This window comes from Neovison vison, chromosome 2 (genome assembly GCF_020171115.1).
Source record: "Neovison vison isolate M4711 chromosome 2, ASM_NN_V1, whole genome shotgun sequence".
Lineage (NCBI taxonomy): Eukaryota > Metazoa > Chordata > Mammalia > Carnivora > Mustelidae > Neogale > Neogale vison.
This window is the reverse complement of record NC_058092.1, coordinates 63,661,192-63,685,674: the sequence shown is the minus strand read 5'-3', so window position 1 is coordinate 63,685,674 and position 24,483 is coordinate 63,661,192. Positions and strand designations below refer to the sequence as shown.

The following is a 24,483-nucleotide window of genomic DNA, read 5'->3' as shown; positions in this document are numbered from 1 at the left end:
CCTTAATGAACACAGATGCGAAAATTCTCACCAAAATATTAGCCAATAGGATCCAACAGAACATTAAAAGGATTATCCACCACGACCTAGTGGGATTTATTCCAGGGCTGCAAGCTTGGTGTAACATCCACAAATCAATAAATGTGATACAATACATTAATAAAAGAAAGGACAAGAACCATAAGATACTCTCAATAGATGCTGAAAATGCATTTGACAAAGGATAGCATCCTTTCTTGATCAAAACTTTTCACAGTGTGGGGATAGAGTGTACATACCTCAATATCATAAAAGCCATCTATGAAAAACCCACAGTGAATATCATTCTCAATGGAGGAAAAACTGAGCTTTTCCGCTAAGGTCAGGAACACAGCAGGGATGTCCACTATCACCACTGCTATTCAACATAGTACTAGAAGCCCTAGTCTCAGCAATCAGACAACAAAAAGAAATGAAAGGTATCCAAGTCAGCAAAGAAGAAGTTAAACACCATTCTTTGCAGATGATATGATACTTTATGTGGAAAATCCAAAAGACTCCACCCCAAAGCTGCTGGAACCCATACAGGAATTCAGTAAAGCATCAGGATATAAAATCAATGCACAGAAATCAGTTGCATTTCTATACACCATCAACAGGAGAGAAGAAAGAGAATTTAAGGAGTCCATCCCATTTACAATTACACCCAAAACCATAAGATACCTAGGAATAAACCTAACCAAAGAGGCAAAGAATCTGTACTCAGAAAACAATAAAGTACTCATGAAAGAAATTGAGGAAGACAGAAAGAGGTGGAAAATGTTCCATGCTCATGGATTAAAAGAACAAATACCGTGAAAATGTCTATGCTATATGCTGTGTCCAAATTAATCTACACATTTAATGCAATTCCTATCAAAATACCATCTATTTTTTTTCAACGAAATGGAACAAATAATCCTAAAATTTATATGGACCCAAAAAAGACCTCAAATAGCCAGAGGAATGTTGAAAAAGAAAGCCAAAGTTGGTGGCATCACAATTCCAGACTTTAAGTTTTATTACAAATCTGTTATCATTACGAGAATATGGTACTGGCACAAAAACAGACAATGTAGATCAATGGAACAGAATAGGAAGCCCAGAAATAGACCTTCAACTCTATGGTCAACTAATCTTTGACAAAGCAGGAAAGAATGTCCAATGGAAAAAAGACAGTCTCTTCAACAAATGGTGTTGGGAAAATTGGACAGCCACATGCATAAAAATGAATCTGGACCATTTCCTTACACCACACACAAAAATTGACTCCAAATGGATGGAAGACCTCAATGTGAGAAAGGAATCCATCAATATCCTTGAGAAGAACACAGGCAGCAACCACTTCAACCTCAGCCACAACAACTCTTCCTAGAAACATCACCAAAGGCAAGGGAACCAAGGACAAAAACGAACTATTGGGACTTCATCAAGATCAAAAGCTTTTGCTCAGCAAAGGAAACAGTCAACAAAACCAAAAGACAACTGACAGAATGGAAGAAGATATTCGCAAATGACATATCAGATAAAGGGCTAGTATCCAAAATCTATTAAAAACTTATCAAACTCAACAACCAAAGAACAAATAATCCCATCAAGAAATGGGCAGGGGACATGAACAGATAGTTCTGCAAAGAAGACATCCAAATGGCCAACAGACAGATGAAAAAGTGCTCCACATCACTCGGCATCAGGGAAATACAAATCAAAACCACAATGAGATACCACCTCACATCAGTCAGAATGGCTAAAATTAAAAAGTCAGGAAATTACAAGTACTGATGAGGATGCGGAGAAAGGGGAACCCTCCTACATTGTTGGTGGGAATGCAAGCTGGTGCAGCCACTCTGGAAAATAGCATGGGATTTCCTCAAAAAGTTGAAAATAGAGCTACCCTATGATCCAGCAACCGCACTACTGGGTATTTACCCTAAAGTTACAAATGCAGTGATCCAAAAGGGCCTGGATATTTATAGCAGCAATGTCCACAATAGCCAAACTATGGAAAGAACCTAGATGCCCATCAACAGATAAATGGATAAAGAAGAAATGAAATCTTGCCATTTGCAACAAAGTGAATGAACTAGAGGGTATTATGCTGAGCAAAATAAGTCAATCAGAGAAAAACAATTATCATATGATCTCTATGATATGAGGAATTTGAGAGGCAAAGTGGGGGGTTTGGGGGTAGGGAAGGAAAAAATGAAACAAGATGGGATTGGGAGGGAGGCAAATTATAAGAGACTCTTAATCTTACAAAACAAACTGAATGTTGCCAGGGGTAGGGAGTTAGGGAGAGTGCGGTTGGGTTATGGACACTGGGGAGGGTATGTGCTATAGTGAGTGCTGTGAAATGTGTAAGCCTGATGATTCACAGACCTATACCCCTGGTGCTAATAATACATTATATCTTAATTTTTTAAAAAAGTAAAAAAAAAAAACATATTCATTGACATTCAAATCTTAAGGAAAATTATAATGAAAAATTAAGAAAAATCAGTGAAATTTATACATGCAGAGATATACACTGTTACTATGTTAATGACACTTTTTTTTCCCCAAAGCAGGATGAATCTACTATCTGTGTCTTTGTGTTTTTGAAATATAAGTGCACAGCTCTTATTTCATGACCACTATTCATAAACTAGCCATACAAATGGAAAAATAGGTCTCTTTTTTTTAAGAAGCAGAGGAAGTAGAGGTAAAAGGTCTGGCACCATCCAGCCTGTGCTCAAGTGCTAACTTAACCACTTACTAGACATATCATCTTGGGAAAGTTATTTAAGCTCTGCATCTTAACGTCCTTATCTGTGGAGTTGATATAAGGATAAAAGGAGTTAATAAAGTACTTAAAACAGTTCCTGTATATGGTAAGTAATACATAACAGTTGACTACTATTATAAATGGTCATACAAAGGTACCAATGATACATTATTATATAAATATAAAGCAGTTCATAGGACCAGTTATAATATTATTCCATTTGTATAAAAAGAGCGAAGTATATAATAATATATCTATTTATATATATAAGATAAAAATATTTAAGATTATGCATAAAACTGTCAACATGATTACCCCAGGAATAATTTTCACTGGTCCTATTAAAGCCCCTTATGTAAGAAATCAATAAAAATATTTCACTTAAAAAAATACTTTTTGAAGTGGAAAAAATAAAAAGACAACGAAAATAGAGGAAAATAACAATACCCCTGGTTTTCAGAAAGATGATAATAGTTATTAGTTTTTCCTGTTAATCCTGGGAAAAGAGTTTAGAGCTTTTAAAGAACTAAATTCGCTATTAGCACAAGTAAATTATAGTAAACCCAAAGCTATAATTTCTGTTTACTAAAGAGACATTATTTTCTCTGATTTCATGAAAAATATTCAAAAGGAAAAATAAAATACTTAAGTACCTTTAAAATTGCTAATAAATACACCTAAAGTTATTAAATTTAACAGAAAGGTGGCTGAAGCACAAACCAAAACAACCATATTTTCCCTTTATTTTACTGGGACAAGGATGCCACATCAAGCTTGAAACACCTTTGATGTCCAAGCTGTGTATGTTCTGCCTAATTTTTAAAGGAATAAGTTCTATAAATTTCTAAATTCTAAAGCAAAGTTTCCAAATGTTATTTAATATTGCATGGCAGCTTTTCTGAGAAGAAATATAGTGCCTTTTGGCAGATGTCATAAACTTTCTATGTCTCTATTTCCTCAGCGATAAAGTAGAGAAAATATCCTATGAGGTTTAAGTGAGAACATGCAGTACTCATGCTGAAAATGACAGCCTAAAAGGAATAATTAACCTGGTTATTAATATTATTTTGTCAAACGTATAGACCGTGCTTTCAGTACTTCACAAAAATACATTCTGGCTTGAGCTGAAGCTTTAGATTTAAAAATATTAGCTCTTAGCTATCACACATGCCATTTATGTCCAATATGTCTCTCTCAAATGTCACCAGTGACATACAAGATCCCAAATTTCTGACCTATGCTGATGACAGATCACCATCTATTGTGATGTCACCCAGTACTTTATGGTAATATTTCTTATGATATTTTTTCTGGTTACAGTTTAAAGGGCACTTCCTGTCTATGGAGTAAAGCCTATCACATTATCAAAATATGTAACTGAAGGATTACAGTATGACTGCCTGTGATTTTATTTCTATATTGTTGCCGTAAATAGCAATGAGTAAATCTTCTAAATTATGCCGTAAGACTTCTTGTCTAAGAAGCAATATATTCTGCAATCTCATTGACAAAATTGTTAAACGACCATCCTTGCAGTTTCTGGGTCAGTGGGGATATCACTGTTATGAACCTAGGATTTACAGAACCCTGGCAAAAATTCTGAGGTATGTCGACTTGGATGGGTTTGACATACTACTCTCAGATTATATTGCATTTGTGGAAAAATCAGGATACCGTTTTGAACTAAATTTTAATCTTGAATTTACTGAAATATGTGTGAATACAATTCTGTACTGGGTTTTTGCCAGAAAAGGTAACCCTGACTTTGTGGAACTGCTTCTCAAGAAGACAAAGGACTATGTTCAAGACAGAAGTTGTAACCTGGCACTGATATGGAGGTAATAATCTCATGTTTTCACCATAAAAGGAGAAATTTTCTCTTTAGGAGATTATTTTACTTCTTTTTTTCTAAAATGAATATGCATAGTGGCTATATATGGATAAGGAATCCTGACTTGATTGCCCATTCATGTGTTTACTCCTTCATTCCTTCATTATTGATTCAATAATTCCCCCTCTACACACATTATTATGTACCAATAAATTTCTAGAGTTTCTGTGCTATATAAAGTTTACACGTTAGTGCTCAAGGTAATGGAATGTTCAACAACTTAGATTTCTCTCATTAGACAAAGATACTATTTTGGGTACTACTGCAATCTCTTCTTCTTGAGCATACCAATGACATATATATGTGTGCGTGTGTGTGTGTGTGTGTATAAAATGACTTTCAAAGTATAATTCAGAATATACACATATATTCACTTAGAAATAATTATTAAACATAATAATTCCCTTTTTGTATGTTAAACATTGATAAATTTAGCTCCAAATTCTTCAAGAGTGAGCACAATGAAGTCAAATATCTGATTAAATCTGTTCTAGAACAAAATTTTCACATACTCTGAAATGTCAAGCTAGCTAATGAATACTACTGAGGATCTTTTGGATTAAATATTCAATGTACTCTTTGGAAAGTCCATAATATAGATTCTAAAGTTACTTAGTTTGCAGTATCTCTAACTCTATGGTATTGGATAATAGTTTGATTAGAACCAATGTGCATTTGTTCACTCATTCAACAAATTATTTATATACCACCTTACTATGTATAAGGTACTATACTAGCTAAGCACAATGACAGGAGCAAGAATGCTAAAAAACAAGACAGATAAGATCAGCTAAAGTCTAAACCAATTTAGATTCTGCCTGAAGTAGCTGTTCTCTTGTGTACCACTGTGATATTGGAGAACCACTAGATTGCTTTGCTTAATGATCACCCAAGTACACGAACTAATAGCTGCAGTCTGGAATATCAGTAAATAAAACCCCCAAATAGCACCTTTTGGTTGTTTTAAGGACCATTATATCTGTAACTTTTGCAAAGAGCAGCAGGTTCTAGTGTCACTAGCTGGACTAAGTAATGCCTACGTGTGTCCCTGGCAGGCCCAAGGAAAAGAAAAATGGGGTAAAACAGAGGAAGAGAAGATACATTTTTAAAACTTATAAATGGGAAGCAAAAGGGGAAAACTGAAAGGAGTGGAAGGAAAACGAAATGAAGAGAAACACACAGTGGGATATGATACAGTGCCATTAACAACTGTCTTCAGTGACAGTTTTTAAAAAATCAAGAAATGTTGACTTAGATACATCCACACAGTAAAATACATTACTATCCAGTTCTATGGACGACAACAGCATCTGAATCTTTCAGAATCATAGAATCTTACTTAGATTCAAATGGGATCTATGAATTCATTAGCAAACTTCCACCCCAGGCAGCATCTCGATGTTGAACATCTCTGTCTGATGCTAGTATGGTCTCTACTTGAATAATTCTAGTGGTTAATTACCTATTTTGTGAGGTAAACCATTCCTTTGCTCAGGGATCCTTCTGTTTCCCAGCTATGCCTGTTCCATTTCCTTCAAAGATTTTACCCAGTCCCGTGACTTTAAATACTATGTGTATGCCAATGACTCCCCAGTCTCTCTCTCCAGCCCTGACCTTTCCTCTGAGCCCCAGATTCCTTCTATATAAAGTTGTCTACTCAACATCTCCACAAAGCATCTCAAACTTAACAGAAATAAAACAGAATATTAATCTAACTCACTTTCTCCCTGTCAAACTGCTCCTTCTCCTGGATTCCCTACCTAATAGTCTTTTTTTTTCTATCCTTCGCTCAAGACAGAAATCCAGGATTAATTCTTGATTCTTCTCTTTCTTTCATCAACATATTAGCAAGTCCTTTTGACTTTGTCTCTAAAACACACCCCAATTACACTTTTCTTTCCTCCATTTTTAACCTAGATGAAGCCACATTCATCTCTTACCTGCCCAACTGCTATAGACTATAAGAGTCTTCCATCTTCCACTCTTCACTCTCAACCCCTATAATCTATTCTTGACTCAGAAGCCTGAAAAGCCTTATAAAAATGTGAAATACATTATATCACCCAGGCTTAAAATCCTCCAAATCTTTCCCACTATAAGTGAAATAAAACTCAATACCCATTTTTTTTAAAAGTCCTACATAATCTGGTCTCTCACTGTATCAACCAAATCCAATCTCATGTCTTTCTTCCCCTTGAACACTATATTCCAGCCACCCAGACCTTTCTGTTTCTCGAATATTTTCAGTTTTATTCCTGCCTGAAGGTCCTGTAATGACAATTACCTACAAGCAAAATAAGTCAGACTGAGAAAGATAAATAACATATGATTTCATTCACATGTGGAATCTCAAGAGCAAAATAAATGAATAAATAGAAAAAAAGCAGAAACAGACCCATAAATACAGAGAAAAAACTGATGGATGCAGAGGGAAGGGGGTTAAGGGGATGGGTAAAATGAGGGGAAGGGGAATGGGAGATAGAAGCCTCCAGTTATGGAATGAATAAGCACACGAATAAAAGGCACAGGATAGGGAATATAGTTAATGATACTGTAACAGCATTGTATGGTGACAGATGGTAGCTATACTTGTTAGCACAGCATAGTGTATAAACTTGTCAAGTCATTGGGTGGTACACCTGAAACTAATGAAACATTGTGTGCCAACTTTCTTCAAATTTTTAAAATTAAAATTAAGAAATAATAAAATAATAATAACTGGTCTCTTTACCTAGAAATCTCTTCACTCAGATCTTCCTGTAACTAGTTCCTTTTTATCAGGTGGAATACAGTATAAATGTCATCTTTTCAAAGAGGCCTTCTCTGGTCTCATCTAAAGAAGCCACTCATTCATTATCACAACACTATTTTAATTCTCTGCACAGCATCGATCACTATATGTTCATTGCTGCTGGGGGTTTTTTTTCCATTGGTTTGCTCACCATCCATTGTCATTAAAAGTAAGGTCCATGAAGGGAAAAACCCTGATTACTTCCTCAACATTGGATCCTCAGTGTCTAGAACTATATAGATACATTGCAAGAGTTCAATCAAGATCTTGTTGAAATAGAAAGTGGATTTTTATGTAGCTTTATTAGATTCTTCTTACTCATCATGCACAGAAATCTGTCTCCATTTCTCCAATTCTGCCCCCAGAGCTACGGAGAACAAAGTCATTTATTTGCTCTCCTACATGAAAACCTCTCAAATATTTGAACACAGCTATTATGTCCCCATAATGAATACCTTAAGTTTCCTATTATCTGCTGTTCTTTATTCTTACAGCAGCAGCATCTTTTGGTCACCATCTCTGGGATACACTCCAACATGATGATTTAGCCATTATAATAATGAAGTGTGTAAATAGATCCCTGGAGGAGAGGAGATAGAACTAATGAGGGAAAGGAACTTAAGTTTGTTCATTTTTACAACAAAACTGCAATAATAATCTAAATGCCACTGTATGACAGACCATAAGTGGTTAAAGAGAGATGATACCATTCAGCTAAAATAACAATAATCATTTACAAAGCACTTTCTTAAGTGCCGAACATTGTGTTATTTTGGGGGAATACAAAGCCAAATAGCCATATTTCCTGATTTTGGAAAGTTCACAGACTCGTAAGTGAACCATAAAAATTATTTATACGATATAAATGCAAAATTAGAAGCATGTGCAGGTAGAACAGAGAAAGAAGTTAACACTATTATAAAGGAGCAGACACCTAAGAAACCTCTCAGAACAGAAGATGTCTTAAATTGATTTTAAAAAGATGAAATGAAATTTTCTCTTCCTTGAGCTCCTGAAGTAATCTAGGCAGAGGCAGATGACTAAAACCAAAGGAGATTCAAACATGTTGCATCCAGTGATTATCAGAATTGTCTATAACAATAATTGTCTAGATAATTCTGCAATTGCTAAAAAGTAAGATAGGAAATTGGGGAGTAGTTAAAGATGAAGCCTAGAAGTGAAATCTTGAAATACTTAGTAGGCCATGCTAAGCAATTTAAAATTTACATCGTAAGTGATGCCTAACCAGTGAAAGTCAGATTTGTAGTATGAAAAGATTCATCAGCTCCCATTTGAAGATTACACTGGAGAGGGAGGCTTGGACTAGAAGCAAGGAGACCAGTCAGTAGACAGCTCAAACACTCCAGGTACATTAGCAAGACCAGAACTTCCACAGAAAAAGGGTTATGGAAAAAATTTTATTGAAAAGAGGTAGGTGACTGGAGAAGTTGCTTGAAATTGAATTTGCATAGTAGGCACTCCTTGGTAACTTAGCTTCCATGTATATCTATAATAGTTTTAAGAGAAAGAACTAATTCTTCTCTGCCACCATCTTCTCCTAATTCTGACTATTCTTTGATAGCACAACTGTTCAGGTAAGACATAATGAGAACTTAAATTAAATAGCAGGGCACCTGGGTGGCTCACTGGGTTAAACCTCTGCCTTCAGCTCAGGTCATGGTCTCAGGGTCCTCGGATTGAGCCCCGCATTGGGTTCTCTGCTCAGCAGGGAGCCTGCTTCCTCCTCTCTCTCTGCCTGTCTCTGCCTACTTGTGATCTCTGTCAAATAAATAAATAAAAATCTTTTAAAAAAAAAACCTAAATAACAATAGGAGAAGGAAGAGATATTATTAAATAGAATAACAAAACAGTGAGTGATTAGAAGCAGAGCATCAGAGAAAGTTAATTTCGAATTTCTAAATTTTAAGACTGATTGATAGTTATATTAGTTTCCTCTTGTTGTAACGAATTGCCAGAAACTTAGTGGCTTGAAATGATAGAGATGTATTATTTTTTAGTTCTGGAAGTCAGAAGTCCAAAATGAAGCTACTGGGCTAAAATCAAGAGGTCAGCAGGCCTGGTTCTTTCTAGAGCCTGTATGGGAGAATGGGTTTCCTTACCAGCTTCTAGAGGCTTCCTGCATTCCTTGTTTCATGACTTCTTCCTCATCTTCAAAGCCAGCATTGTAGAGTCATAGCTCCTTCACTGACCCTAATTCTATTTTTCTCTGACACATCATATAAGGGTCCTTGTGATTATACTGCGTCCACCTGCATAATCTCCCATTTCAAGATCATTACCTTTATTAATTACATCTGCAAAATCCCTTTTGCCAATTTGAGAGGCCATTATCCAGCCTACCACAATGGTCATGCCACAAATCTATCAAGATTGTTACGAAGGACCTAAAAATTCAGTTTGGGACATAAGAGTTTACATTGCCTACAGAATAGCCATGTACAGTAGATACCTAGATACCATCATCCTTGATGTGTCTTTCTCTTACATTCCCATCTTATCTGTCAGGATATCTGTTGTTTCTACCTTCAAACAATATACAGAATCCAATCATCTCTACTGTTATTGCCTTGTACTAAGTAATTTTCTTCCTCCTATCCCATAACAAATTCTCAGCAGAGGTAAGATCACACTGCTTTTCTATTCAAAATCTCCAATGGCTTCCCCATTCCATTTAGAGTAAAAGATGGAAGTCTTTTCAGTGATCTACAAGGATCTACATGATGTGGCATCCCATTATCTTTGTCCTTGTTTCTTGCTGCTCCTCACCCTTTTCACTCTTTCAGCCACAATGGCTCCCTCACTCTTCTCTTTCACCACTCCAGGAACACTCCTGCCTTAGGATCCTTAAATATCTAAATAGCTAACTTCTTCATCTCCTTCTTCTTTACTTAGTCCTTCTTGACGCAGTCCCTGCCTCCTCCTGCTTCACCTCTCCTGTGTTGTCAGGGGCTTCCCACAGCCTCGCTCCCCTTCCAAAACTCAAGATTTTAAAAAAGCCATTCTTTCAAGTCTCCGTCAAATGCCCCTTCCTCCAGGAAGCCCGCCCAGTCCACCAGCTGTGCCAAACCTCTCCTTACTCATTATGTAACATTTTGGTGCCTTCTCTGGCCCTTTCACACTTGATGTTTCAGAGTTATTCTCGCCCTTATGACTTTGCCATCTTGAGTTCCCAGGGGGGCCATGGACAGCATCTGAATCTCTACCCCAGAACCCCTCCCCAACAAGCACTTGCCAGAAGAATAAGCAAGGAATAAGCTGTAGTCTGATTCACACTTCCTCAGAGCCAAAGACCAGGCATTAAAGGTTAGGGACATTTTTTTTTTATTTATTTCAGTAATGTCCTCTCCTATAATCCTATTTAAAATTGGAAAATGCCCTCATATATATACCCCTAGCATTTCCATACTTCTTATACTGCTCTACTTTTTCTTTTTTTTTTTTTTTAGCAAATCTTCTAACATATTATAAAATTTGCTTTTTTTTTTTCTATTTTCATTCTGTGCTGTTTTCCCTTGCTAAAATTTGAACAGCCATCTTTGTTATGTTCATTCACATATCCCAAGTACCTTAAAACAGAGCCTGGTATACAGTATGCATTCAATAAATATTTGTTGAATAAATTAATAGACAGTAATGGAAGTTATGGTCATGGATGAAATTGCCTGAGAACAATAAGTCAAAAGAAAATTAGTCAAAAGGCCAAATCTTCTCTACTTAGATGTTAAGGGCAGAGAAAGAGAAACCAGTAAAAGATGGTTGAAAAGGAACAGCCAAAGAGGTAGGTGGATAACAGGGAAAATAGCCTTACTAAGTTAGCATAAAACATGGTTCCAAGAAAGTCAACTGTCTTAAATATGAGAAATAAAATTATAGAGAAACATCCCTTAAATTTGGTGGCTAAAAATTAAAAGGGGAGTAGAAAAAAATAGAAATAATTAGTACAGCTATAAAACTGAATCATTCTCTGCCTGTCTATATGGAAATATTATGCCCCAATTCATAAGCATATATGACAGGTTTTCAGATACAGAGGGTTCAGTTCATTAACTTCACATTTAAAAACTAATTCTTGCTGTGCTTGCCTTACTCCATCCATATAAGTACCATTATAATTAACTGTCAGTACAGATTAAGCAAATTTTGGTTTACAGTAACATGCTCTTTAAACATGAGGATTAATCATGTCATTTGGGTACAGATTAGACTTTTAAATCTCATTTTAAGCCTATTTGACTTTTAGTTATGTTTTTCAACATTTTTGGTCCAAAATTACTTCTAAAGGTAGTATCAATCTTAATATTTTAAAAGCAACTAATACCCCCAAATCTTATGAAGGACCATTTGTGGTATCTTTATCCCCCAAGTCTCCTGAATGCCTATACTTAACAATGTGCTTAGTCAAATATCTTAAGAGTGAACAAGATCAGAGTTGGTTCAAGACAGTAGTATAGAAGAATCCTGAACTCACCTCCTCCAATGCACACAACAAATCTGTATAAACCCCCCCCAAAATTAGCTGAACAGATCATCCAGAGCAAAATATTAAAAGACTGGTGTCCCTGGGTGGTTCAGTTGGTTAAGCACCCATCTCTTGATTTTGGTTCAGGTTATGATCTCCAAGTTGTGAGATCAGAGCCCTGCACTGGGCTCCATGCTAGGGTGAATCTTGCTTATGATTCTCTCCCTCCCTCATCCTCTGCCCCTCTCCAGCCTCACTCAAAAAATCAAATTAAAAAAAAATTAAACAAACCATATTAAATGCGTAGGGAAAGCAAAGATGTGGTCTTGCCAAAAACCACACCCCTGGCATGCCAGCCCACAAACAGAAGGAGTTGAGAGTGATCTTACAAATACAGAGCTTCTTGCTGAGAAGCAAAGGTTTTGTACCCCACATCAGCCATTCCAGCCCTTGGGATCTGCACTGGAGAGATAAGCCCCCAAAACACCTGGCTTTAAAACCAATAGGACTTACATTCAGAAAAAATAGTGCTATAGGAAATGGAGACCCCACTCTTAGAGGATTTGCAAGCAAACACATTCACTTTGGGACCAAGTACAAAAGCAGCAGATTGAAAAGTGTTTAGACCATATGTGAAAGAGAATCATTGCTAACCTTGAGGTATCTGCTGGAGGGACAGATCCTTTTGAGACTTTCCAGTAACAAGGCACCAGTGGACATCTTTTCAGCATTCTCCCTCTACTTTGCTAATGCTGGCATGATACGTGCCATTTTTGCACTATCCCTCCACCTTAATGCCTACAAGAAACTTACTTCATATGTAAGGACACACACAGACTGAAAGTAAAGTGATAGAAGAAGATGCTTCATGCAAATGGGAAACCCCTACCCCCGAAAAGCTACAGTAGTTACACTTACACCAGATAAAACAGACTTTAAAATAAAGACTGTGGGGTGCCTGGGTGGCTCAGTGGGTTTATGTCTTTGGCTCAGGTCATGGCCTCAGATCCTGGGATCGAGCCCCACATTGGGCTCCTTGCTCAGCAGAGAGCCTGCTTTTCTCTCTCCCTCCCTCTCCCTCTGTCTGCCTCTAAGCTTACTTATAATCTCTCTCTGTCAAATAAATAAATAAAATCTTTAAAAAAAATAGACTGTAATAAAAGACAAAAAATGGGTATTATATAAAAATAAAAGTCAATACAATAATAAGATATAACACTTGTAAATATTTATGCACCCAACATAGAACCATCTAAATATATAAAGCAAGTATTAACAGACCTAAAGGGAGAAATTGACAACAATAAAACAATAGAAAGGGGCTTTAAAATGTTACTTACATCAATGGATTAATACTTCAGGCAGAAAATCAGTAAGAAAATATTAACCTTAGTGGATACATTAGACCAGATGGACTTATTATATATAATATGTATATATATAATACTACATATAAAAACAGCAAAGTATACATTCTTCTCAAATGCACACTGAATATTCTCCAGGACAGATTATATGTTAGACCACAAAACAACTCACAATAAATCCAAGACTGAAATCATATCAACTATCTTTTCCAAACACAATAGTATGACACTAGAAATGAATAAGAATAATACTGGAAAATTACAAATGCCTGTGTGTCTCAGTTGATTAAGTGTCTGCCTTTGGCTCAGGTCATGATCCCAGGGGTCGGGGATAGAGCCTCCCATCAGGCCCCCTGCTCAGCCACAAGTCTTCTTCTCCCTCCACCCTTCCCCCTGCTTGTGCTCCCTCACCCTCTCAAATAAATAAATAAATAAATAAATAAATAAATAAATAAAATCTTTAAAACAAACAAACAAAAGAAACTACACTGAAAGGAGCTAGAACAACAAATGAAGCTCAGTTAGTAGAAAGAATGAAATAAGATCAGAGCAGAAATAAATGAAATACAAACAAAAGATCAAATAGAAGAGATCAATGAGATTAAGAACTGATTCTCTGAAAAGATAAAACTAACAAGCCTTTAACCAGACTCATCAAGAAAGAGTCCAAATAAAATCAGAAATGAAAGAAAAATTATAACTGATACCAAAAAAATACAAAAGGATCATTAGAGACAATTATAAACAATTATACACCAAAAATTCAACAACCTAAAAGAAGTAGGTTCCCAGAAAAATACAATCCTCCAAGACTGATCTGTGAAGAAATACAAAGACTGAATAAACCAATTACTAGTAAAGAGATTGAATCAGTAATAATCAAAAACTCTCCAACAAACAGAAGTCCAGGCCGAGACAGCTTCACTCTTGAGTTTTACCAAATATTCAAGAAGATTTAATACCCATCCTTATCAAACCCTTCCAAAAACTGAAAAGGAGGGAACACTTCCAAACTCATTTTATAAGGCCATAATTACCCTAATGGCAAATCCAGATGTGGACACTGCAAAAAACTAAAATAAAATTACAGGCTAATATCCTAGGTGAACATGTATGCAAAAATCCTCAACAAAGTATTAGGAAGCCAAATTCAGCAATACATCAAAAGGATCATACACCATGATAGGATTTATTACAGGGATGTAAGGATAGTTTAATACCTGCAAATCAATCAACATAATATACCACATTTAAAAAATGAAGGATAAAAATTATATGATCATTTTAATAGATGAAGATAATGTATTTGACAAAAATTCAACATCCATTTATGATAAAAACCATTGAAGAGTATAGATGAAAGGTACCCCAACATCAAAAATACTATATATGACAAACCCACAACTAACAATATAGCCACTACTCTAAGAACAGGAACAACACAAGGATGCCCACTCTCACCACTTTTATTCAACATAGTATTAGAAGTCTTAGACATAGCAATTAGTCAAATAAAATATAAATTGAAATAAATTAAAAAATAAAATAAAATAAAATTCATCCAAATTGGAAAACTGTCACTATATACAGATGACATTATTTTATATATAGAAAGTTCTAAAGACTCCACCAAAATAGTTAAATAAATTCAGGAAAGTTGCAGGGTAAAAAAATCAATATACAAAAATATGTTGTGTTTTTATATACTAACAATGAAATATTGGCAAAATAAATGAAGAAAACAATCTCATTTATAACTGCATCAAAAAGAATAAAATACCTAGAAATAAATTTAACCAAGGGGGTGATAGATCTGTACTCTGAAAACTATAAGACACTGATGGAAGAAATTGAAGAAGACACAAATGGAAAGATAGTTTGTCCTCATGGATTAAAAGAATCATTTTAAAATAATTTTTTAATTTTTTTAATAAACATATAATTTATTTTTAGACCCAGGAGTACAGGTCTGTGAATCGCCAGGTTTACATACTTCACAGCACTCACCATAGCACATACCCTCCCCAATGTCCATAACCCCACCACCCTCTCCTTCCCCCCTCCCCCCAGTAACCCTCAGTTTGTTTTGTGACATTAAGAGTCTCTTATGGTTTGTCTCCCTCCTGATCCTATCTTGTTTCATTTATTCTTTTCTTACCCCCAAACCCCCCCATGTTACATCTCCACTTCCTCATATCAGGGAGATCATATGAGAGTTGTCTTTCTCTGATTAACTTATTTCGCTGAGCATAATAACCTCTAGTTCCATCCACACTGTCACAAATGGCAAGATTTCATTTCTTTTGATGGCTGCATAGTATTCCATTGTATGTATATGCCTCTTCTTCTTTATCCATTCATCTGTTGATGGACATCTAGGTTCTTTCCATAGTTTGACTATTGTGGACATTGCTGCTATAAACATTCAGGTGCACGTGCCTCTTCGGATCACTTCGTTTGTATCTTTAGGGTAAATACCCAGTAGTGCAATTGCTGGGTCATAGGGTAGCTCTATTTTCAACATTTTGAGGAACCTCCATGCTATTTTTCAGAGTGGTTGCACCAGTTTGCATTCCCACCAACAGTGTAGGAGGGTTCCCCTTTCTCCACATCCTCACCAGCATGAAAGAATCACTATTAAAATGTCCATATCACCCAAGCAATCTACAGACTCAATGCAATCTCTATCAAAATTTCCACAGAATTAGAACAATCCTAAAATTTGTGCTGAAACAGAAAAGATCTTGAATAACAAAAGCAGTCTTAACAAAGAAGAACAAAGCTGGAGGCATCATGCTCCCAGATTTCAAACTATATTAAAAAGATAGTAATCACAACAGTATGACATAAAAATAGACACACAGATCAATGGAACAAAATTGAGAGCCCAGAAATAAACTCATGCATATATGGTTAACTAGTATTATTTTTTAAAAAGACAAGAATATACAATGGGGAAAGGATAGTCTCTTCAGTAAGTGATGTTGGGAAAACTGGTCAGATGCAAAAGAATGAAACTAGGCCACTATCTTGTACCACACACAAAAATTAACTCAAAATTGATTAAAGACGTGAATGCAAGACAGAAACCATGAAACTCCTAGAAGAAAACATAGGCAGTAAGCTCCCTGACATTGTTCTTGGCAGTATTTTTTGGATCTGACTCCAAAGAAATGGCAACAAAAGCAAAAATAAACTAAAAAGTTTCTGCACAGTAAAGGAAACCATCAACAGAATGAAAAGGCAAGGTACGGAATGGGAAAAAAATATTTGCAAATGATATATCTAATAAGGGGCTAATACCCAAAATACATATAAAGAACTCATCAGCTCAATAAAAACATCCTATTAAAAAATTGGCCGAGGATCTGAATGTATATTTTTCAAAAGATCTCTAGATGGCTAATAGGCATGTAAAAGATGTTTCAAGGGGTGCCCTGGATGGCTTGTTTGTGAGTTCAAGCCCCACATTGGGCTCCTTACCCAGCATGGAGCCTACTTAAAAAATTAATTAAAAATTAAAAATTTAGAAAAGGGGACACTCAGGTGGCTCTGTTGGTTAAGCATTCAACTTTTGATTTTGGTTCAGGTCATGATCTCAGGGTTGTGAGATGGAGCCCTACAGGCTGGAGCCTGCTTAAGATACTCTCATCCTCTTCCTTTGCCCCTTCCCCCTCTATACTCTCTCTCTAAAAAAAAATTAACAAAATTTAAAAAGTTAAAAAAAAAGAAAAGATGCTCAACGTCAGTAATCAGGGAAATGCAAATCAAAACCATGAGATACCACTTCACGCTGTTATAAAAAAAGACAAAAAATAGGGATGCCAGCCTGGCTCAGTGGGTTAAGCCTCTGCCTTCAGCTCAGGTTGTGATTTTAGGGTCCTGGCATTTAGCCCTACATCGGGCTCTCTGCTCAGCTGGGAGCCTGCTTCCCCCTCTCTCTCTGCCTACTTGTGATCTCTCTCTCTCTCTGTCAAATAAATAAAATCTTAAAAAAAAAAGACAAAAAATAACAAGTTGTGTCAATGGTATAAAGAAAAGGAAACCCCTTATGCAATATTGGTGAGAATGTAAATTGGTGCAACCACGATGGAAAACAATAAGGAATTTCTTTGAAAGGTTAAAAACAGAACTGCCATATGATCCAGAAATTCTACTTCTGAGTACTTACCTGAAAAAAACAATAATGTTAATATAAAAATACATGCACCCCACTGTTCACTACAGCATTATCTACAATCGTCAACATATGGAAACAATCTGATGTCCAGCAATGGAAGAATGGATAAAGATGATGTGATTTTATACACATACACAGAGTGTATATACATATTTCAGACATGAAAAAAGAATGAAGCTCTGCCATTTGTGACAACATGGAATGATCTTGAGAGTATTATTCTAAGTGGACTAAGTCACAGAAGGACAAATAACATGGTTTCACTTACATATGGAATCTAAAAACAAATCAAACAAGCAAAAAACCATAGACACAGAGAAAAGATGGTTGCCAGAGTGAAGGTGGGTTGAGGCTAAGTCAAATGGATAAGAGGGGTCAAGAAGTACAAACTTACAGCTGTAAAACAAATAACTCATAGTAATGTAATTTACAGCACGATTACTATAGTCAATAATACTTTATTGCATGTTTGAAAGGTGCTGAGAGTAGATCTTGAAAGTTCTCAACACACAAAAAAATTTTTTCTAACTTTTTATGAGGACAGATGGTAATGAGACTTAACATTAATCACTTCACAATGTATATAAATATTGAATCATTATGTTGCAGACCTGAGACCTGAAACTAATATGTTATATCAGTTATACTTCAATAAAAAGACATATCTGATTTGAAAAACAGAATGAGCAAGATGAATAAATTAGATTGCCTTTGAAAAATTTAAATGATTGCACTTGTTCGGTCCAAAAGCCACAGAATTAATTTAATTATGTATATATATATTTTTTCTGGAAATAGTAAAAAAATCAACAAATACTTGGGTGTCTGCTCTGGGCTAAGCATTATTTCAGGCATTTAGGGATATAATAGTAGATTAAACAGACGAAAATTGTTGTCCTTGTGGAGCTTAAATTTTTTTTAAAAGCATGTTTGGAGCTTTAATTTTAATTGCACATATTGCTCACCCATTTATTTTGAAGATAAGAAAATGAAAGATTAGAGACTTTAAGTTGTCCAAAATGGTATGGGCTTACTAGAACCTTGTACAAAGTATCATGAGAAAAGAAAGATCAGGTCAAAAGCAGTCTTTTATTGAAGTCTTATGTGATGAGCAAGACTTGCCAGAACTGAAAAGACAGGGAAAGGACATATACAAATCAAAAACTGTGAAAAAGTTGGAAGCAATGTGGTTTGGGAAAGTGAATACCAATAAGCAGGACAGGGAATGCAGAAGGAGAAGTAGTTTAGGAGTTCAATTTGGGATATATATTGGAAGTATGTATGAAAAAGATGAGATGTCTGAGGAAATACTGATCTGGAGATTATTCCAACAGAGAATGTATATATTTATACACAGAATTTAGAAAGATATATATAGTAATGCCGGCAGAGTTACAACAAAAACTAAACTTCTTAATTTCTAAGATGCTACTCTTTACTACACCACACTATTTTTTTTTTTAATCACTAAATCTTGGCATTTCAACCCTCAATGAAGCTTTGGAGATAAACTAGTTGGTCTAAGGATTTTCAAACTGTTCTCTTTGGAGCTTCTGACAAGGGAATCACTACAGGGGAGGCTTCTAGGACTTCTAAATACACTTCAACAGAGAACATATATAATACAAAACATTCTTTTTATATAGGTAGTTCAACAATCCTCCAATGCTGCTATATGCTTGTAAATGAGACATTATTTCTAACTTTTTTATTGATAAAAACCTACTAACCCTTCAAATTTTAGCTCCAAGATAACCTCTGAACAATGGTTATTCCAGGTAGAGCTAAGTGTTCTCTTTAGTGCTTCTACAGTACACCAAGCATGTTTCTATCATAGCAATTATAATTTTGTACTGTATTATTGAATTATTTGTCCATTACATTTACTAGACTATAATAAGCACCTTGATATAAAGGACTGTATCCTTCATCTCTCTGTATCTAGTACTCAGTACACTCTGTGCAAGCAAGTGTTCAATTAATTAATTAATCAGCAAATGAAAAGACAAACGCATAAAGAAACTAAGACTCAAAGAGGCTGACTAACCCAACATCACAGAGCAAGTTAGGAAAAACCAAACCTCGAATCTAGAACCCCTAAGTCTCCATTGTTTGTAGCATTATACTGTGTTGCCTCCCTCATTAATTAAATATATGCAATCTTAAAATTCCTCTTTTTGAATAATGCTCTCCTTGCTCTCCTAGTTGTCCAAAACCAGTATTTATAGTTTGTATCATGTTCTACAAAACATGTTAGTATTTTATTAGACCAATCAAGAGAATTCCAGAAACAAAGGATTATGAATAAAACTTCCCTTTCTTTAGTACTGAAAGACATTTTTATTTGGCCAAATCAAGACTTGATAATATAAAACCCCTGTGGTTGGTTATACCATGTCCTATCTACATATAGAGACCAATTCATTAGCAAACATATCTATTTCAATTGAAAGGACTACATAAAATTAGAAAAAAATAAAACTTTCATTGCTTAAACCTAAAAATACCAATTCTAACTTTATTTAAGTGAAAAAAATAAAATTACATTAGTTGCACTTATTCCTTCCTCATCTAATTTCCAAACTCAATTCATGACTGACCAAGAAGAAAACAAATAAAAAGGTATCAAAATGGTCACATAACTATTCTACTAATAAAGTGAAATTTAAAAGAGCCTTTTTACCATTTCTGTTTTAAATTTTCCAGAGCTACCTCAGTTTTATAATACTGGTTCTGATAACAATAGGATTTCTGCAGTGAGAAGCATACTTGCTATTAGTAAAAGTAAACTGAGAAAGTCAATTACCATATGGTTTTACTTATTTGTGGAACAAAAGGAATAGCATGGAGGACATTAGGAGAAAGGACAAATGAAGCGGGAGAAATCAGAGTGGAAGACGAATCATGAGAGACTATGGACTCTGGGAAACAAACGAAGGGTTTTAGAAGGGAGATGGGGTGGGGGGATGAGTGAGCCTGATGGGTATTCAGGAGGGCACGGATTGCATGGAGCACTGAGTGTTGTATGCAAATAATGAATCGTGTAGCACTACATCAAAAAATAATGATGTACTGTATGGTGACTAACATAATACAACAAAAAAATTCTGGAAAAAAAAGTAAAAGTAAACTTTCCATACATCTAAATCTTTGTTTGTTTTTACAAGTGCAAAGTTTAAATGTGTAATAGGAATTTTCTTATTTTTTTTAACTTTCAGTTTGGTCTAGATTCATAGAATAGAAAAATCTTTTTAAGATATACATAAAGGTAAAGTTACATTAAAAGTCATTTAAAACATTTAATATTTAAGATAATACGATTATGTCCCCATTACTATTAAGACAAAGTGCTTATCACAATTCTTAATTCTGTATTCAGTGAAGCTTTCATTTGTTTGATTTACAGAACTTTCACACCAGTATATTGTCCAAGTCCACTAAGTGGCATCACACCTCTACTCTATGTAGCTCAGACAAGACAATCTAATATCTTGAAAATACTCCTGCAATATGGAATCTTAGAAAGAGAAAAAAACCCCATCAACATTGTGATAACAATATTGCTCTACCCTTCAAGAGTGAGAATAATGGTTGATCATGAATTGGTAGACATCCAGGAAGATGCCAAAACATGTTTAGTGCTATGTTCCAGAGTGCTTTCTGCCATTTCAATCAGGGAAATAGAGGTAAGCAAAATAGTTCTTTGGGTTTGAGCTCAAATATTGATCAATAATTTTAAGATAAAATTGTGAAACAAGATTGAATTTGGTTTTTTATCTATGAATTATATCCAGTGAAAAATTAAAAATCAAGTGTAGGCTTACAAATTATAACAGGTAAAATCTAAATTATGTTGAACATTAGTCCTTTATTTTATGACTTTGTTTTCTAAATATTTAAAAAGTTACAGTTTTTTTAAGTAGTAACTAAGTAGATGTATGTCATTATTATATTCTAATTACACAATAGTGTTTATTAGGATTTCTAAGTCTTAAGAACATCATAAACTAAAAATTTAACAGGATTCTTTACAGAATATTTGAAAATGAGTTACATTTCTCCTCACAAATATAATCACATGCCAGGAAATAAAAATATATAGGCTTAAAATATTTGTGCGATTAAAAATATCTACCCCTCAGGGCACATGCATGGCTCAGTCAGTTAAGCGTCTGCCTTCGGCTTAGGTCATGATCCCAGAGTCCTGGAACTGAGCCGCGCATCCGGCTCCCTGCTCAGTGAAGGCCTGCTTCTGCCTCTCCCACTCCCCCTGCTTGTGTTCCCTCTCTTGCTGGGTCTCTCTCTGTCAAATAAATAATGAAATCTTAAAAAAAAAAAAAAATATATATATATATATATATATATATCCATCCCTCAGTTCTGTGAGCAGAGTCTATTTCTTATACCCTAGCAATGAGCTAAATGCTTGATGCTAAGGTGCTAAGGCAAATACCAGATATTCTTTGAATAGCTAAATATGAAATAAATAATAAACTTATATATCATTTAAGCAAAAGTACCATATAGTCTATAGATTACAGGTTCTACTGGAGAAGTATCTCTATAATATAGAAATGTCTGTATTCTTTTTAAGTCAACTTAATTAACATTCAGCTTCTAGAATTAAATCTTTAAAAGGGTATCATAACTAAAACTTGAAAATTTATCTTTTCATATAGATAGGTTCCTATCAAGACTTCTCACAGTTTAGCAGTATGAAATTTTGTTCTACAATGTTTGGAATCACCTGGGAGGACTTTTAAGATTTATGTTGTTGTACCCAACCTCAGACGAATCAAAATTTCTGGAGTAAAACCTCAGCATTTGTATATTTTAAAGTCCCCTGGATAATTCTGGTGTATAGCCAAGTTGACAACACTACTCTGGAAGGAGAAGCTGATAAAACATAAGTGCATGATCTGTCTAAAATGAAAAACATATACAGATTCGTAGTTGTAAGAAATAATGTTTTTCCTTAGACATATTTAAAATTTATGTATCACTGTGAGAATAAAAGGGGAATAAAAACACTTGGCTCGTTAAAAAGCTTTGTAAAAAATATTATAAGGGTTATATAAATTTAAGATCTATTTTCTGAATTTAAATACAAAATAAAAATGCTAATAATTTGGACTAACCAGTGATTAGTATTACAAAATTAAAATATTTCCCCTTTCTTCAGACGCAGCTAAGTTTAGGAAGACGTCCAATTATTTCTAATTGGCTGGACTACATTCCTTCAACAAGATACAAAGATCCATGTGAACTATTACATCTTTGCAGAATAACCATCAGGGCTCAACTACTGACCAACAATATGCTCCCAAATGGAATATTTTCACTTTTAATACCGGTTCGCCTACAGAACTACCTGAATTTAGAAAGTTAATATACATCTTTGTCCTGAGTTAAGGATACTCACCATTGTATGGTTTAGAAGTTAATAAACTATTAACTTCATGCAAATTTTCATTTCATTAGAAAATATAATTTCAGGGGTGCCTGTGTAGCACAGTCATTTAAGTGTCTGAATCTTGGTTTTAGCTCAGGTCTTGATCTCAGGGTCATGAGATTGAGCCCTGCATTGGATTCCACACTCAGCAGGAGTCTGCTTGAGATTCTCTCTCCCTCTCTCTCTCTCTGGTCCTCCCCCTCAAGCTCTCTAAAATTAATAAGTAAATCTTAAAAATATACATATAATTTCACATGACGCCCTAAATGAATCCATTTTAAATCAATATAGGACTCTTCCCATTACCTTTCTGGGACAAATTATGAGATTTTTGTTATATTTGAGATTTACCATTTTACTCTGCTCTTTAAATGTTGTTTTGTGTTAGAGCATAATTGTTACCTGTGGAAATTTTGGTCATATTGATGTTCTGAAGTTCCTTTTATTTATATGTTCTAAGCTAGGTAAATATTATTTTACATTGTGTATTCCTATTAACAAGTATTATTGAGTTCTTTTGCAAATAAAATATTGTGCTTGGTGGTAAGGAATAGCGGAGGAAATTAAGATGCAATCCCTTCCCCAAGAAGCCAAAGTCACAAATACAAGGTGAAGAATTAGTCAGCTAAAGGGTGGGGGTCAGTAGTAAAAGGACAGAAATGGATAATATTTGGAACTAATTAGCCCCTAAAACAATATGGAGCTTTAGTGTTTTGGTGTGTGATACTTCTAAATACTAGATCAGTAGTGCTTTTTAAGTTGAGATATAATTGACATATATATTACTTTCTGGTGCATAACATGATTCAATATAAGTATATATTACAAGATGACCAGCACAATAAGTCTAGTTAACATCCATCAACATACATAGTTAAAATATTTTTCTTGTGATGAGAACGCTTAAAATCTAATTTCAGCCACTTTCAAATATGCAACACAGTATTATTAACTACAGTCACCATGCTGTGCATTACATCCCCAGAACTTATTTATTTTATAACTGGAAATTTGTACCTGTTTACTGCCTTTACCCATTTCACCTATGCCTAAACTATATGGATTTTGATACAAAGAAAGCAAAGAATAGTTTTGATCCAACATAACATCAAAATGAAAATATTAATTAAATCTATATGTTTAGTTGCAAAGAAATTTATTATCTTAAAAAATAAAATTTATTCTACTGTAATCTTTTAGCTCTTTTCGAGTTGTAGGGTACTAGACTTCTCTACATAACAAGGTGGTCAAGCTGCTGCAATACCCAGAAGAGAACTGGGAGACAATTTTCCACAGGTGTCTCACTTTTCCATCTGTCTTTTGAGTAGAGGCACTGTCTTATATTTGACTACCTTTTTGAGGATGTTTGTATAATGAACAGCCTTGCAAGACAGAGATAGTGTCTCCCTCTAAGCAGTGGCAAGTTTCTTCAGGGTCCAATATAATAAAGTTTATGTCTTCCTCTGAAAGAAAAGTCAAGCAGGTTTGCTAGAAGCTCATTATAATAAAAGGGTTCCCCTAGCTTTGGGTTCCTCAGCTA

General features: G+C 34.9%; 1 protein-coding gene across 1 annotated transcript; it reads left to right on the top strand.

Annotated features, from left to right (window-relative positions):
- Positions 1-4,219: 4,219 nt before the first annotated feature.
- Positions 4,220-22,880, top strand: ASB17 (ankyrin repeat and SOCS box containing 17). The gene is made up of 3 exons (XM_044236442.1): positions 4,220-4,620; positions 20,898-21,177; positions 22,674-22,880. Exons 1-3 carry the CDS (start codon positions 4,220-4,222, stop codon positions 22,878-22,880), a joined length of 888 nt encoding a protein of 295 aa, XP_044092377.1.
- Positions 22,881-24,483: the final 1,603 nt, after the last annotated feature.

Coding starts and splice junctions, on each gene's coding strand:
- ASB17 (XM_044236442.1), top strand. CDS start 4,220: ATGAGTAAATCTTCTAAATTATGCCGTAAGACTTCTTGTCTAAGAAGC. Junction 4,621..20,897: donor AACCTGGCACTGATATGGAG/GTAATAATCTCA, acceptor TTTGATTTACAG/AACTTTCACACCAGTATATT. Junction 21,178..22,673: donor TTTCAATCAGGGAAATAGAG/GTAAGCAAAATA, acceptor CCCTTTCTTCAG/ACGCAGCTAAGTTTAGGAAG.